Genomic DNA, 17,138 nt, shown 5'->3' with positions numbered 1-17,138 from the left:
AGTGCTGTCATGTAGCAAAGAAGTGATGTTCAGCCATACCTCACTGCTCACTTGCTGATGAGCTGCAATGTGTAAATCTCACTTGTAGCCCTTGGACTTGTCAACAGCTGTCTCCTCAGAAGCTGTGTGTTTGCTTGTCTGTTAGTTACTTGGGTGCTCTTCAGCACCACCCACCTACAGAGAGCTTCAGGAAGGGATCCTTGAGTTAACCATGGGCTTCTGTGCTATGGTCAGGAGTGGAGTCAGGATCAGAGTAACAGGTTCTGGTTTGGGGTCTTTTAAATGCTTTTGCTAAGTGCATCTGAACTGCAGACCTTTAGCTAAGTGTTGGCCTTACATTAATAACCCTTTTTGGAAGTCTTTGTCTAATTTGTTATTTGTATCATGGTTTGTGGTGGTGGCCACAGAAGATGTCAGATTTTGGTGGGTTTTTTTTTTAATCTAAAGAGAAATAGTGACTTTTAGGCCAGCTACAGAAGAGGCACTTGAAGTTCCTACAGAAAATATTTGTGCTCTCCATGATAGCAGAGCATGGAGGGTTATAACACCTGATTTGCATCACTGGGGGAAGGCGGGGAGTGTAGATGCTCTTGAGCCGTGTCAGCCAGATCTGTGGCTGAAGATTTGCAGCAGGATATATTGTTTTCATTATGTAACCATAAACACTATTTTGAAAAAGTCCAAAGTGCTTTATATTTCCAAGTTACTTTTATGGACTTGCTCAGAGTAGTCTGCCATCTGGTATTTTTTTTGCACAGGGCAGAATGAGGTAAGGGGGGAGAGATGCTCACTGCTTCCATGCTGTTGCTCAGCTTCCACTGAGGGAAATGTAACACCTTTCCCCTTTCCTTAGTGTCCAGCCTGGCTCCTTGTGTGAAGCTCTTCACAGTAAAGTCAGAGCTGACTCTCAAGGCCTTCTTTTTGCAATATTTATGAAGCAGCTTTCTTGTAGTGTGCTGGAAAAAAAAATGCAGTGAAAGTCATTCTGATGACAGCTAGAGGGAAGTAATAACATTCTTTGCAGACTTACATGCAAAGACTAAGAAAAATAAGTGCAAGAACTGTACAATGAAGGGGGCTGTATTCAATGCTTGAGTCCTGCATGCCTGTAGGAAGTCTTACATTTATAAATATGGGGATCAAACAGACTTCCATTACCAATTGCTTTTAACATTAGCTGAGTGTTGCTTCCCTTCTTTTTTCTGTTTTTTTTTTGGGGGGGGGGGGGGGGTTGGTTTTTTTAACCCCATTTCTGTTCTGCTTTAGTCCCTTCTGTCTGGACTAAGCTGTGCAATGTATGTGGTAAGTGCAGAAGATGGGGGGGGGGAGCAGCCTTGCAGCAAAATGAGTTGTGTCGATCCTGCCACAATTCCTTTTTTTTTCCCCCTAAATAATCACATTGCTTAATTAGTCATTGCTCTGGGGAAGTTCTCTACCCAGCTTCCTGCTGGCTGCACTGACTTACAGGGCTGCTCTCGATTCCACGGTCTCCAGCGCCAGCATCTGACCTCAGCACAGCTCCCAAGCCCTCTGTGCTCTTGGGGAGGCCGTGGCAAAGATGTGTTTGTGCCTGAGCTGCGTGCAAAGCTAAAGCCCTGTTCAGAGCTTGAGGAATGTTAGATTATCCTTCTTCTTCCAGCCCCAGTGGCTGTTGTGAGCATGCTCCATGCATGCATGGCACTGGCTATTTGCCAGCTTTAGAGTAATTTTTTTTTTTTTGAATGAGTGAGTGAATGAATGAATGAATACCTGATTAAGTTAATGAAGCTGAGCCAATGGTGGGAGGGAGCGACTTGGCTGCTGCCTGCTCGAAGAGATCTGGCAGCACATTAGACTTGCATAACGCTTTATAGCTCCATGCTGCGCTCCATATGAGCCACAGGAGAGGGCTGCAATAATTACTCGGCTCTGGGATTGAACCCAGCTGCAGGTAGCTAGTCATCCTCTTGTCCATTTCACTGGTGCCGGGAGTCACTTGTCTTGCGCCGTGGATTTCCAGGGGCACATGGGTAAGGTGCTTTCACAGCAGTGATCGCAGCGGTGAGAAAGCATGCTCGTGGCTCAGTGACTCTTACAAAAGAGCCATTCAGGGTTCCAAGCCGTGATTCACTGGACCCACAGGTTCAACACAGGAATTTTTTTAGTTCCTGAGTTCAAAACTTGTATATAAATAACCTTGATGGGAGCTGTGTGATTTTTTTGTTTTCTTGTTCTTTCTTCATCTGGCTGGGAAAAATAGAGCAAAAGGTTTTCTTGTATCTGTTTTTTTGTTAAAAAAAAGCAATTTTTTAAAGTCCTCAGAGTTCTTTTTGATTGTTGTTTAAGGCAAGTTCTTTCTGGCAGCCCCGTATGGTACATACCTTTGTTTCTCACATACTTAAATTAAGAGTACTGGCACTGCCTGTTAGCACACCGCCTTCATTTGTCAATGTTCCCTGCTTGAGAGCAACGATGATGATTTGCATTCTTAGTTGGAACTGGTGGGTTTTTTAATTGCAGCTGAAGCTTGTGACTGTGGAACCTGCTATGTTTGTATAATCCTGCATTATTTCATTTTCTTTTGATTGTTTTCTGTGTTGCCTAATCAGAACAGTTGGGGTGATCTCAGCCTTGCCATGCTGGCCTCAGTCAAGTGACACTGGTGATGGATTTGGGCTCTGTGCCCATTTTATCTGCTTGCTCCCCATTAAGCAGGAGGGAAGCTCCCTACTCACTGAGTCAGGGAGAACAACTAGTCACTTGGTTTTGTGGGCTGCAAGGCCTGGGGAGGCATTTCAGAGAGAGAGAAGGTGCAGAAGAGTTGATCTGGCTTTCTTGCTCATGTGTATTCCTGCATTCACTGACCCCTACGACACTGCCTGAGATGTCAGTGCTGAGATGGTCAGCGTAAGGGTCTGTGCAGGATGAGTGGGGATTGCTGCAGGCCATACCTAAATGTAGCTGACGGGCATGAAGAAGAAAAAAAATAAAGAGAGGAAAAAAGGGTGTCTGAGGGGGATGTTTAACTCCTTCTCTGTCTGCAGTACTGAGGTACGTGCTATGTGCCTTGAGACCAGCACGAGCTGCTGGCTTTTCTGTTTGTTCAGTAGTGATGGTCAGTCATCTTGATTTGGGAGGGCACCAAGAGTGCACTGAGGCAGTGAGCAAGGGCTGGTGCAAAATGGCTTCAAGTTCAAGCTTTGCTGAATGAAGTCTGAGTGAAGGCAAGGTGTTGGAATCCATTTCAAGGGGAATTTAACATCAGTTCATGTTTCACACTTTACAGATGGACTAATTATAGTCTAATTTGCTGGCACGTAGAATCTACCAGAGAAGCAGTCTGCAGGGAAGACTTCCAAGGAAAAGCACTGAGCAGGCAGATGACCTTTCCAAATCTTCCCCTAAAGCCGTGCTCTCACACTGTCCCCTTATCAGCCAGCCTTAAAGGCATGCTCCTCCCCGTGAGCGCCTGGGCTTATCTGTAAAATGGCTGCTCTGAGTTGGCTGCTGCTTGCTGGTGTTCCTGGCTGGATCTTCAAAGGGGTGAAACGCCCCCGGTTTCTGTAATTTTTCGTGGGGGTCTTATTCAAGTCTCCTGGCAGCGAAGCCAGGCATCTATCTTAATTTGTTTTGCAGAAGATGAAGAGAATGTTAGCGAGCATTTTCAGACACATGGAAGGAGACCTGTGTGACATATCTGCAGTACAAATGTGTTCATACAGGCATGACAGTTTCTGTCACAAGTTAAAATGAGTGGCGAGTGGGTGTTGCTACGTTTAGAGTCACTCGTGAAATTTTCAATGGAAAATTGTGTAGGCAGCTCCCATTGTAGCCACATTGTAGGCACATTTTAGATAAATGAAAAACATCAACAAAGTAATTTCTGTATTAGACTTGTTTATAAATGAACTCTATTCACTCATATAAGCTGCAGAAGTGCCTCTAGGGGATGGGTGTGAGAGTAGAGGGCGTCACTGAGCACTGTCAGATGTCCTGCTCTGGCAGCAGTTGCTGCAAGACAGGAGATAAAAGACTGGATGCTGCACTGGCCACTTGCGGAGTTGCAAAGGTGGGATCCCCCTTTCTGTCCTGGTGTTGGCGGGGTTGAAAGAGCACTTTAATTTATGTGAGTTTGCTCCATGGCTTCCATGCTGTCACCACAGACTCTGGGTATGTGTGCTGTGGAATGCTGACTTCCTGAGCATCTTGGGTTGGTGGTCCTCATGTCCTGGCACAGCTGACTCCAAGGCTGGGGGAGCAGGACTTTAGAGGGGTTTGGCAGGCCTCTGTCAGACTGCAAAGGCTTCAGTGCGGCATGGTGGTAAATCATCAAGCTGCTGGAGTGAGCTCCAGCCATGTGGGACTATGCAGCTGGCAGTCAGCCTGAGCTGAGACCCCAGGCCTGAGCAGCCCCACAACCTTCCTTTGTGGCTGCAGATGGAGCTGCTTCTCGTAGGGTCAGCTGAGGTGCACTTTCTGTTGTGCAGCTGGGAGAGAAAGCTGCGCATCAAGCTGTGCGCACTCAAATGGCTTTGCTCCAGGCTCAGACCCTCACTTAGCAGTTACACCCTTTCCTTTCCCCCATAGAGGTAGAACGCTGTGGAATCCAGCATTTCACCCTCAGAAAAACTTCACTGTAATCAACACTGTCACCTCATACATTTTTATCTGTGGATATCTGATGCTATTTCACAAAATTCTGTTTCCTGGTGTCAAATGATGAGAAGGGAAATTCCACTTTTAGCCAAACTAATAAGTTTCTGATCTTGTGGGCTGCAGGGAAAGGCTAGAGACCTTAAGCCTGAAAGAAAGCCTCACACAGTAGAGGGGCAAGTTAAAAGAGGTAATATCATTATTATTATTATTATTATTATTATTATTATTATTACCCTTCACCTTTATAATTTTAATAAATATTTTATTTGTGACCTAGTATTGTATGTTTCAGAAGCAAAAAGCTGGGCCTGACATCTGAGAGCCCAGGTCTGGCATAGCAAGGGGGGGATTTCTGTGCCAGGGAACGAGGGTCCTGCTGTGGGGTGGGCTGGGAGGGTTGCAGGATGGCCAACACAGCCCTCCAGTGTCAGCCCTGACATGGGGAGAGCTTGTGGCTCCTGGAGGAAATGCTTCCTTGCTTCCAGCCTCCCTGGCATCTTGTACTGTGTGCTCTGGTACCACTTCTCTGCAAAGCATGCTGGAAGGGGAGGGATCACCTTTGCTGAAAGGTTTTTTATGTATAAACTAAGGATGTAGGCAGCTGTGAATCCATTTAAATCACCCACAGTACTCACAGTCCTGCAAGGCTTACGTGTAGCTGCACTGCTGTGTGTGTGCACAGAAATGACAGGAAGGTCTGCTGCACACCCAGAACACGGAGTGACTTCTACAGATGCTGAAAAAAGGGCATCTCTCCTGCTACAGAATGAAGGGATGGCACCCAGATGATCTGATGGCAGAAAACTGCAAACTTCTGAAAGTTAATTCCAACTCTTCATTCAGCAGTTAGCTTAACTAAAACCAAAGATAATTTTAGCATCATGTTCCTGTGCAGTTCACCAGCACCTATCAGGCATAATAACAATGTGTTATTAACTAAGCACAGTCTAACCATAGTAGCTCAGGAGGCAAGTGCCCTACTTAGGACATGCACATCTCTCATCCTCAGAATTCAGGGCAAGTAGGAAAAACAGACAGTTAACCAGTGGAGTAGCTTTCTAATAATCAGTTTGTATCACCTGTGCTTGTGAATGGCTGTCCTGGAACTCCATCATCTGTCCATCCTTTTTAGAATATGTCTTACATTGTTTTTTCCTCCTCAACCTTCCTCTCTCAACTCTGGTACCTACATACCTCCATTAAATTCATGGGAATGTTGAGTCTTTGGGCATCTCACATCTGGTGATGTGCTCCCTGAGGTTTGCTGATATCACTTGCTTTTTGTCTTGTGTGAAGTCTGTCTGATGTGCCTGGGGAGAGGAAGGACGTGCAGAACTGCTGCTCACTGTGCTGAAACCTGTAGCAATTTGCTGTGGCAGATTCCCAGAAGTATAATAAGAACTAACACTGCTCTGGACAGTCTGTCTTGTGGATGCAGTGTTGATCAAGAATCCTTTCATTTTGGGAGAAGAATTTCAAATTTTATTAGAGGTTTTCATGTTCCTTATTAATGGATCTCTGCAGTTGGCTCTCCCGGGAATTCTGCCAGGGAGCTGTGAAATTGGTCGGGTTGGACAATAAACTCCTATAGCTATTGTTGGCCTGCGCTGAGCTGCACATGGCAGGGCTGATGGAATCTGTAGCAGCTACAACCATGAATATGTAGCTGGCAGCGGGCAGGCTGTACAGCGGGGCGGGGGGAGAAAGCTGGCGTACGGATCTGAGAGGCACAATGCAGCTGCGGAGCCCTCTGCAGCGTGTCTGACTTTTCGTCTCTCTGAATCCGATCCTGCAAGATGCCAGCCTCCTTGGAGGGGAGGGGAGAGGTGGGACGAAGTGCCTCCCCTTCTCACTCCTTTCCAGCGCTGCTGAAATCACTCACTCGTGATAGGACAGGCGGGTGGTTTGAGGCGGGAGCATCGGGCTGCGCTGCTGCATCTGCCCGGTAACACCCCAGACATAAAGAGCCGCGTATCTGGCTCGACTCTGCAATGTTGCATTAACATCTGCGTGCCAGGCAGGGCAACACTGTCTGATGGAGGAGAGACACAGTTTTTCTAGTGCATAAATGTGCACTAGCTGTATCTCACGGATAAATGTGAGAGTTTGCCGGTCATACCTGGAGCTGGAAAGTGCAAGTTGAAAGGTCATAGTACTCTGTTTTTAGGATTTGTGATCAAAGGAGCCTTTTGACAATAAGTGACTGGCTTAATTGAATACCCCTGAAGTTGGAAGCTGACGACTGCCCTCCCTTGGGTGTTTGCTTCTTGCACCAGAGTCCTTCCTCCTGCTGGCACATGATGGTGTGAGCTTGCTGGCAGCTGCAGAAAGGTCGGGGACCAGAGGAGGATGGAGGGACCAGATTTTTGAAGGAGGTTTAGACACCCAAAAAAGGATGTTAGCTGCACCATGGGACAGAGAAAGTGCTTGATTTCTCAAGGCAGTGAAAGTCCCACCATTTTGCATAGCCAGGTGCTGCTGTGTTTTGTGGTTCTGGCCCCAACTTCTCTGCACCTCAAGGCTCAGTCCTGGCTGGTGGGACACAGAGTGTCGCTGTGTTTGGATGCTTGCATTGCTGGTTTTGCCTCTGCTGCAGTGAACTCCAGATAAATAAAGGAGGTCAGCATCTGAAGCTATAACCCAATATCCTCTCCTGTGTTTTAAATGTATTAGATTAAATAAGTAGAAAAATGTTGTTTTGGGAAACACAGTGAGATTTAAAGTGCCTTGCAAAGAGATCCTGGAGTTTTGCATGAAAATGCACATCCCGAGCTCCAGTGAGCAATCCCTCTGGGACCAGAGCAAGCCCAGATGGTGACTCCTCCAAGTGATTATTTTTCTGCCTTAAGCCTTTCCAGGAATTTGAGTGTGGGCAGACTGCCAGTGGACACTGGCTGTCCAGACAGTTTAGCAATGTTCCATGTGTACTCACTGCCAGAGATACCGAAGTCCAGCTGCTCTCCCTGATCTCTTTGTCCCTTTTACCTTCCCAGCCATAATTACACATGCCTGCATGCACGCACACACTTGTGACACAAACAGGAGCAAAAAATCACCTGGTGTTTCCTGCTCATTTGCATATCTACAAATAATGATTGACAGCTCTAAAGTTAAGGAAAGCTCCAGAGTCAGAAAAACGCCTTGAATCAAAAAAAAAAAAAGCATGCAAATAACAAACCCTGCGGCACACCACAGAAGGCAGGCGTTCATCTTTCTAGGACAGCCAACAAAAAACTGCTTAACCAGGTCTTGTACCTCTTGCCTTTGAGACACTCTTGTTTGGGTTGTCTCCCTTTCCTTATCTTTACTGTTGCTGGAACGTGAATAATGCTGAAAAGTTACTGTTTTACTTTTAGATCTTGAAGTAGAAGTAGGCTTTTATGCTGCATATTTCCATTTTTTGCAAATGCAGTCCTGTGTCTGTTAAGAGCTCAAAGTCTCACTGTGAAGTGCCTGGGCTTGAAAAAGTGGGACAGTATTTACTGCTATATGGCTGCCTCATCCCTTGTCTCCATTAAATTTATTCGTTCCTCCTGTGTTCTCCAGGAGATTTTGGGCAGTCCTTTTGTTACCGGTAAAGATGAAGTTGGCCATCTGAAGAATTTACACCCAAAAAACCAACATGCACAACCCAAAAGAGTTAGTACTTGGTATTTTTGAAGGATGTTAGTTTTGACATTGGAGGCCACCCAAACCTCAGTGGTTCAATGTTATTTAGCAGAATAAAATCTTTGCTTCAGCTCCTGCATAATGAAACTTCACCCCATTTCATAGAGCTTCATAGTACTACTTTCAATGCAGAGAAGCTGAACCCCGATGCCTCGAACTTTTGGAATCACTGGTTTCGGGGAGCCTGGCTTACCCATCACAGCAAAAGAGCCTGTCCCTATTCAGTCCCATGTACAAGCTCTCTGCTCTGTTGCAGGCAGAGAAGCCAGCCCTCTGCATCTGCTCCCAGCTTTTCCCTGTGGAAGCGTATTTAAATTCTGGATTGGCAGCTCATGTTCCAGAAGAGATTGGAGGATGGTGCAAGCCCAGCACAAGCTCCCCGTGGCAGGGGGAGCAGGATGAGCACCCCATTCTGAGGATGTCCCCCTTGGGCAGCTGCCTGGGCCAGGATCTGCTGACTTACCTACCCAAGCCGACTGCCTGGGGCAGAAGGCTACAGAGAGCTAAAGTTAACCAAGGATGACTGCGCAAATGTGAGCTCGGCAGTTTTATTTTTAGTCAAACTTAAAAAGAAAAATCTGTAAGTCATGTGTAATATAATAATTTTAGCTGTTGCCAAGACACGCTGAGCAACTGTTAGGAGGGGGGAAGGCCTGTGCTGATCAAGCAGGGCCCTGTCTCCTGGCTGCCCTCGTCGCCGCAGCCGTGGTGCCGAGGTGATGGCACTGACAGACCAGGGCAGGTCAGGATAGTGCCTGGGTGTCACCGGCCCTTGCACATCTGAAGCTGCCCTGAGTTCTTTCATCCTCCCTATCTCGTCAAAGCCAGGGAAACTACCCTGAAACAGTGCTTTACCCTCCTTCTCTAGCTCTAGCTGTTGGTGTTTCATTACTGTTTATCAATATTTAAAGAATGGAGTAATTAACTTAAGACTGATTGTATCAAACGATTAGAAGGTTTGGACTTTTCCTGCAGGCTTACAGCAGCTTGGAGGACCATAAACGTAAAGAGTGCTTTTAAAGATAGGTTTAATCTGAGTCTAGTGTGTCTTCAAAGTACTTCATACACATATAAACATCAGGCTTATTGTTCATTAGAAGTGAGGTAGCAGGGAAAGAAATCCCCCAAAGGAATATTACTTGCCATAAGATAAGTATCATTACTGCTGCTCAGCATTCCCTTTAAAGTGGGCTATATCCTATTTTCATCTTCTTTTACATCCATTCTTAATTCTTTCTCTCTATTCTTCTTACATGTAATGCATGCTTTTCTTGTTGAGCTGCCACTCATGCGAGGTGCATGGCTTCTCATCACCCATTCTTGAACAACTTTCAAAACAGCCAGAAATGCAGATGACAGGTGGTGGCTGGACAGGGGCTGAGGAAAAGTTTCACTCTTCATGAAGGTTGATTAGGCAAGGCAAGGTTTCAGGAAGAGAGTAAATGTGAAACATATTACAGTTACAATATTTTCTTTAGCAGGTAATAGAAGAGTTAGGAAGACTTTGTTGCCTTTGGATGAAATCGGTAATGCAGAGAAAGTAACTTACTTTCTCCAACAGCAAAATCAGCCCAATATGAAACTGCGAGTTTTTTTACAATGGTGGGGGCTCATGATTTGGATCAGGAAACTCAAACACAATTTTCTGAGCAGTTCTGGGCACGTGTCCCCAAGGCTGAGGACACCTGAGTCAAACTCATGGACCTGTGGCTGTGGCCATGAGTGTGGTACCAACAGCCTCTGTGGTGCAGCAGGGGCTAAGAAACAGTGGGGTTGACAGAGATGGATATGGTGCCAGCACCTGGCTCTGGCCTACCTGCATGTGGCAGGGAGTTACTCCCAGCAGAGTCCTGCCTGGACACCTGAATGTGAGGCATCAGTAGCAGAGGGAGTTCAAAGCACTGGGTCAAAAAAACCCCACCAGACATCAAAAACCTGGCTCAGATCCATCCCTGGCTCTGGGCTGCTGCTGTAAATAGCTCGCGTGGCTGAGCTTCATTGCCAGACTGAGAGATGAAGCACACGTGTCCCTGTAATGAGCTGTGGTGTGGAGTGGGGACAGGAGGCAGCTGCTGCCTCCACAGCCCTGCAAGGTGTCACGTGAAGTCGTCCTGCCGGTGTCTCTGGGTTTCAGGGGTTTAGTTGCACCTTCCCTCTGCGCCACTCACCATGGCTTGTTGCTAACAATATTTTGTGTGTGCCTGTTCCTCAGGGCTCCCTGCTGTGTGCCCATGTTGTTTTAGGGCACGTTAGGGTGAAGGCAGTGTCGTCATTGCAGGGGAAGAAGAAGCTGGAAGAACAAAGCAGGCTCCATAGAGACATGGAGAGTTTTCGTAGAGGAAGGAGAATAGGCCTTGGGAAATAAATAACTGTTGCTAACTGTGCCAAGTTATGGCCAGGTTGTTTCTCAGATGTCTAAATTTTTTAGTTTTCCTGATGCATTAGCAGACATGCCCAGGATTTTTCTGCTATTTACAGCATAGCTAGCTGTCAACTGCTCCTTGATGTGAGAGTGGCAATGCCTGACCATTTTTATTTTTTTTTTCCCAGAGGTCTTTTTCCTATTTGCTGATTTAGGGGGTCTGCTTATTTGTTTTCATTTCTCATTGCTGACAATATGACTTCGGTCTCCCTTGCCCACCCTTTTGTTGCAGAATCCAGAGGAGCTGTCGGAGGATCGTGCTCACAGGGAGATGATTCCTCATGAAGTCACTGGATCCCCTGCAGAAATCAAATGTGACTTTCCATTTATCAGACTGAAATCAGAGCCAGCCAGACAGTGAAGCAAGCACAGTGGAGGGGGGACGGCGAAAGATGAAATCCAACCAAGAGCGGAGCAATGAATGCCTGCCACCTAAGAAGCGAGAAATCCCTGCCACCAGCCTGCCTTCGGAGGTGAAGCCGGTCCTGCCAAACGAAAACCACCGTGCAGATAACCTGGCATGGCTCCCCAGCACACCCAGTGGCCAGGGCTGCCTGGGGGGCCGGCACCGGCCCGGGGGCACCTCCTCGGTGGAGGCAGGCTTGCAGCAGGGTTTGCACAAGTCACTGTCTGCAGGGATGGACTATTCCCCGCCGAGCGCACCCAGGTCCGTTCCGGCCTCTACCACTCTTCCCACGGTGTACTCGCCCGCCCTCTCCCAGTCAGGGACCCCCGTTTCCCCTGTGCAGTACACTCACCTGCAGCACACCTTCCAGTTTGTCGGGCCTCAGTACAGTGGATCGTACACCGGATTCATCCCCTCTCAGCTGATCTCCCCAACGGCCAATTCTGCGACCGGCGCCGTGGCGGCGGCCACCGCCGTTGCAACCACTCCATCCCAGCGCTCCCAGCTGGAGGCTTATTCCACTTTGCTGGCCAGCATGAGCGGCTTAAGCCAGCAGGGGCACAAAGTTGAGCCGCACCTGGTCAGGACGCCTGGACTGATCGCTGCTGGGTCTCCTCCGCCCACCCAGCAGAACCAGTATGTCCACATTTCCAGCTCTTCCCAGAGCACTGTCAGAAATGTCTCTCCTCCAACCATCCCAGTCCCCCTGCACCCACATCAGACAGTGATCCCGCACACCCTCACCCTTGGCCCTTCCTCCCAAGTGGTGGTGCAGTACAGTGACTCGGGGGGCCACTTTGTCACCAGGGATGCCCCCAAGAAACCTGAGAGCAGCCGGCTGCAGGCGATGCAGGCCAAGGAGGTACTGAACGGCGAGATAGAGAAGAGCCGGAGGTACGGCATTTCGCCTTCTGCCGACATGGGTCTAGTCAAAGCAGGCAATAAACCAGCTCCCCATCACTATGAGACCAGGCACGTGGTGGTCCACTCGAGCCCCGCCGAGTACGGCGTGCGGGATTCCTCAGGTGTCCGAGCCTCTGTCATGGTGGTCCCCAACAGCAGCACGCCCACGGCAGACATGGAGGTGCAGCAGGCTGCCAACCGTGAGACCTCTCCTTCAGCCCTTAACGACAAGGGAAGTTTGCACTTAGGAAAGCCAACCCACCGGTCCTATGCCTTGTCTCCGCAGCAGGCTCTGGGCCACGAGGGGGTGAAGGCGGTGGCCACGCTGTCCCCTCACACCGTCATTCAGACCACCCACAGCGCCTCCGAGCAGCTCCCCGTGGGGCTGCCGGCGACAGCTTTCTACACTGGCACCCAGCCGCCGGTGATCGGCTACCTGAGCGGCCAGCAGCAAGCCATCGGCTACCCCGGCAGCCTGCCGCAGCACCTGGTGATCCCGGGCACACAGTCCCTGCTGATTCCAGTTGGCAGCGCGGACGTCGAGCCATCGGGAGTCACGCCCGCGATCGTCACGTCGTCTCCTCAGTTTGCAGCAGTGCCTCACACGTTCGTCACCACCGCCGTCCCCAAGAGCGAGAACTTCAGCGCGGAGCCCCTCACCACCCAGCCTGCCTACCAGGCCACCATGGTGCAGGCGCAGATCCACCTGCCTGTGGTGCAGTCCATCGCCTCCCCTGCCGCCGCGCCCCCCACGCTGCCCCCTTACTTCATGAAGGGGTCGATCATCCAGCTGGCCAACGGGGAGCTGAAGAAAGTGGAGGACTTGAAAACAGAAGACTTCATTCAGAGCGCGGAAATCAGCAATGACCTGAAAATAGACTCCAGCACTGTGGAGAGGATCGAAGACAGCCATAGCCCAGGCATCGCTGTCATACAGTTTGCCGTGGGGGAGCATCGAGCACAGGTAATGGCATCGCGTGATGGGCTGGGGGGGGTTGGACTGAGGTGCATGCTCTGGCCCCCCAGGCCACACCACAGCTCACTTGCTTCGGATCAACTTGGGCTTGGTTCTTCATCCATCTGTGGTTCAAACTGTAGACCAAAAATCGTCCCACTCACTGTGCTGGGAGGAGCCATCAGGTCACACTGGTGATAGATGTAGACTCTTGGATATCAAATGGGTCTCTTTTATAGCTGGGGAACTCACAGGAAGACTTATGTGATTTTCAGGGGTTTTGATTAAAATACCAGATAATATAAGGAGTATGAAAGGTTATATTTTTCATTTTGATAGGTGATTTTTACAATTCACACCAGAAGGGTCGTGATAGAATCAGATCAAAACTGACCCTAAAGAGATAGGTTGGGCACAAGGCAGTGAATTTCCATGGCTTAAAAACTTGGAGCTGCCTGGTAATAATTCTCATGCACATAAGTTACTGAAATGCACTAGAGAGTTTTTCTGAAGCTTTGCTTGAAGGTGGTTTTAACATTGCATGGCTCATGTAAACTCTGTGGTCAAATGCAATTTGGAAGGAAAAACTGTCTAGGTGTCTGGGCAGGCTGTGCTTCTGACCTCTGCTTCTCTGTTTCCAAAGCAGGAAGAATACCCATAACTTTCCAGAGGTGTTTTTAGGTTGAGAACAAGTGGATATTGATTTGAAAGCATTGTCCTGATGCTTTTGATCCATTTTCTGAGCAATTTCTGATCCAATTCTGAGCAATCTGAGCAAAAGATTCTGTTGGTTGATGCTGAAAAGTTCAGATGTACTGTGTAGCATTTGGCTTCCTGGAGGTACTCAGTTTAGATAATCCTGCTGCAAATCTTTTTGTTTTGGTGTGAGTGCTGTGAACTCCACCATCTGCACCTCTGATGCTGCAGCCTCAGCACTGGCGAAGCAGAATGAGAGAGAAGGAGAATGAGAGGAACTGGGCACGGACACAGGTAGTAACACACCTCAGGCTGATGGTTTGGAGGAGAAAAGCAAACAGTGATGGTACTGAGGAGCAGATCACGCAGAAAATTTCTTACAGTCTCAGCAGCCTGTGGCCTGTCCTTCCCCAGGTGTACACACACGATGAATCACTACATGTGGCATGTCCTCCTTCTCAAGTCAAACAGGCAGATTCCCTGTGTGGGTTTGTTCGTGCATGCGCCTGCATCTGCACAGCGATTGAAGTCGAGCCTCTCGTGCTTCCAGTATAGAGACTCGATTTTTTCCCCACTGCTTAACTGTATTTTGGTGCATCTCAGGTTAAAGGAACTGTCCTTGGATAAGGACCAGTTACTATAATTTGCCACGGTGCCTTGAACAATGAGATTTCAAAAGTAGCAATCTCCACTCTGCAATTTTCATCTTGCACACATTTCTCTGCCTGCAGCCAGGCCATCGGTGTCTGCACAGAAGAAGGGGTACAAATGAGCAGATAGCGTTTGTGTCATGTTTCGGTCACAGCCCTGTCAAGGCAGGCAATGGACTGCGGTCCTGGGAAGAGCTGCTCTTTTGCAGGGGGTGGAGTGCCATCCTCTGGCAGAAAGGGAGCAAGTCCGAGGCTCTACAAATCCAGGGCCTGGCACAGGTCTCACCCAGCAGAGTGTCACCTTACAGAGAAGCCTATCGGGAGCAGGCTGACATCATCGCAGCCGAAATACTCCCCAGCTGTGTTTCCCACCAGGGATGCTTCCAGAATGGACGGCAAGTCACGTAGAGATATGATTAGAAATGAGAGTTTAATTTAGGTTTCCTGCAGATTCCAGGACTTGGGTCTCTTCCCAGATCAGCTGTGTCCCTGCCTAGCAGGGACTACTGCTGGTTTTCCTTTGCTTTGGGGAGGGGGGAGGGAAAGAGAGAGAGAGCGGGTGCATTTCTACATGCTTGAAGTCTCTGACCTCACCCTTGGCCTGCCGTGGTGCTCTGGAAGTATTCAGCCTTATTTTCAGGTGTGCAGCAGTCATTACTCCTTAGAAGATGGCCTGTGTGAAGAGGCTTAGTCTTCTCTCTGAAAGAGCAGTATTTTGTCAAGCCACTCTGAGCACTAGCACTGTGGTGCTGCCGTGCTGAAATAGAGCTCTTGACTCTGGAGTGCAGGGGGATAGAGCTGTGTGTGTAGTGCAGCTTCACAAAGTATTTCATTACAATTGACTTTCACTTGCATACGTGCTTCTGCAGGGAGAGAGCTTTTCAAGTGGTATTACCAAGGGAGTGTAACTTGTAAGTAAGTGCCATACAGAAATAGGGTTGTTATCATTAGCTTTGGCTCACTTACTTACTTCTCCCAGGGATCGCTGGGAAGTCATTATAATATTGATGAATCTGTATTTTCAAGCTCTGTCCAAACACTAGCTAATTTTCTCACCAGTTGAAGGACAGAGGTAGGAGGTTATTTTCAGCTGAGCGTATACCACTGTCATGTAAACAGGGCAGCTGCTCTTGTGTCATGTCACTGCCAGCCCACAGCTGGCCCTCCCCAGCACAGCACCTAGGCAGAAAGGGGTCATCTTCCCTGCTTTTCCAGTCCTCCAGTCACCTAGAAACTCCATCCCTCTTCCAGGTATGGAAACCTAGAGGACAATCAACACACCTGAAGGCCTTAATAACTGAAATAAATGAACTAACTGTCTTTACCCCTGGAGGGATGCTAGGTTTCCATTTCACAGCATCCCAGCTCTGGATTAACAAGTCAAGTAAGTATCAACTGGGCCAGAACATAAAGTCCAGCTGCTGCTCCTGTGCATTCAAGGTGCCTAGAAGACAAGACCCATGGGTCTACATCTCTTTGGAATACCATATATTATTTTTGTAATAAGAATTTCACCATGATTATGTATTATAGAATTATATAATTATAATTATGTGTTATAGAATTTCATCACCTGTCTATCCTTTTGCTGCCAGGAGGATACAGAAGCCAGTAATTCACCTCCCTTGATGTTGAGGTCAAAGCACACAGGCTATGCAAAATGAGTTCTCTGAAATGCTACACTTCAGTTCCTAATAATTTCTAAAGTATAGATTAAATGGAAAAGATGAGCATGCAGTTCTTAATTTCCCTTTTTTTTAAAAAAAAACCCAGCAAAACCAAACCGGAATCAACACCACTAGAGATGGGAAAGTCCCATTAGAGTATGCAGTTATTAGCCCTAACTAGTTTAGTTTAGTGCATATGATTTTAGACCATCATCTAGTTCAGTTTTCCCCTTACATCTTTCAATGCACACACAAATGGTTACTTTTTCTTTGAGCTCCCCTTTTCATTATCCTTGTCACCATAACAGACACAGAAAGAGATGTTGACTCAGTTCACCACTGCAGATGGAGATCTCTGCCAGCCTTCCCCTCATGTGATCTCTGTGTCCTCTGGTCACAGGACAGTAAGTCCTTTTGTCTGCAAGTGATGGGTGGCTGTGGTCTGTCCTCACGTTCCTGAGCTCTGGGAGTGCAGCAGATGACAGAGCTCATGTGATGAAGGCGGCAGCCTGTGGTCTGCTGGACGAGAGGCGGCTTCTCTTGGGAAATGACGGCATTGCGTGACTGCAGGGAGCAGCAGGCAGCCCCTGACGTTCCAGCCCTGCCTGCCTCTGCCATAGAACAGGGGACTGAACTGGGGTAGATGCAGCCCTGGGGGGTGCCCAGGCAGAGCACGTTCTGGAGAGTGGTTCCATGGCAGGAGGTGCTGCCTACAGCCCCAGAAATCTCTCACAGGAAATCCACTCTTGTGAGGGCATCGGAGTGCAGGGAGAACAGTAGAAGTCCTGAAGTTTCTGACTAGGGGAGGTTGTGTGGGAGCAGGGCACTGCAGAGGCTTCTCTCTGTGAGAAGGAGAGCTTCTATTCTGTGAATCCACCCAGTTGTTTTTTGGGCCTGAGGAGCTTTTCAGCACCCAAAGCAAGGCCTTCCGTGGAGAGCTCTGCTGCTTAATTGCACATTGTTTCCAGAACTGCTTCCTTCTCTTTGTTTCCAACCTGCCACTCCTAGTTTCATCACATTTTAATAGCATTATGGAGAAAAACACTTAATTGGAAAATGCATGTTTACATTTATTAAAATATTGTTCACATGAACCACTTTCATTAGGCACCTTTTGCTTTCGTGCTTGTTATTT

The 17,138-nt window shown here is 48.2% G+C and overlaps 1 protein-coding gene across 17 annotated transcripts in view; it reads left to right on the top strand.

The window, feature by feature from the left end:
• Positions 1–17,138, top strand: part of ATXN1 (ataxin 1) — a 247,998-nt gene that overhangs the window by 218,937 nt on the left and 11,923 nt on the right. For all 17 annotated transcript variants that reach the window (XM_071451448.1, XM_071451520.1, XM_071451476.1 and 14 more), the window contains one exon: positions 10,959–12,999. In XM_071451448.1, the coding sequence (XP_071307549.1) occupies positions 11,119–12,999 (1,881 nt within the window). In that variant the 5' untranslated portion in view covers positions 10,959–11,118. The remainder of the gene's footprint in view (positions 1–10,958; positions 13,000–17,138) is intronic.

This window comes from Agelaius tricolor, unplaced genomic scaffold, assembly GCF_023055355.1.
Source record: "Agelaius tricolor isolate 1412-34295 unplaced genomic scaffold, bAgeTri1.0.p SCAF_2, whole genome shotgun sequence".
Lineage (NCBI taxonomy): Eukaryota > Metazoa > Chordata > Aves > Passeriformes > Icteridae > Agelaius > Agelaius tricolor.
Note: the sequence above shows the minus strand (reverse complement) of the source record. Positions and strands in the feature narration are given on the sequence as shown.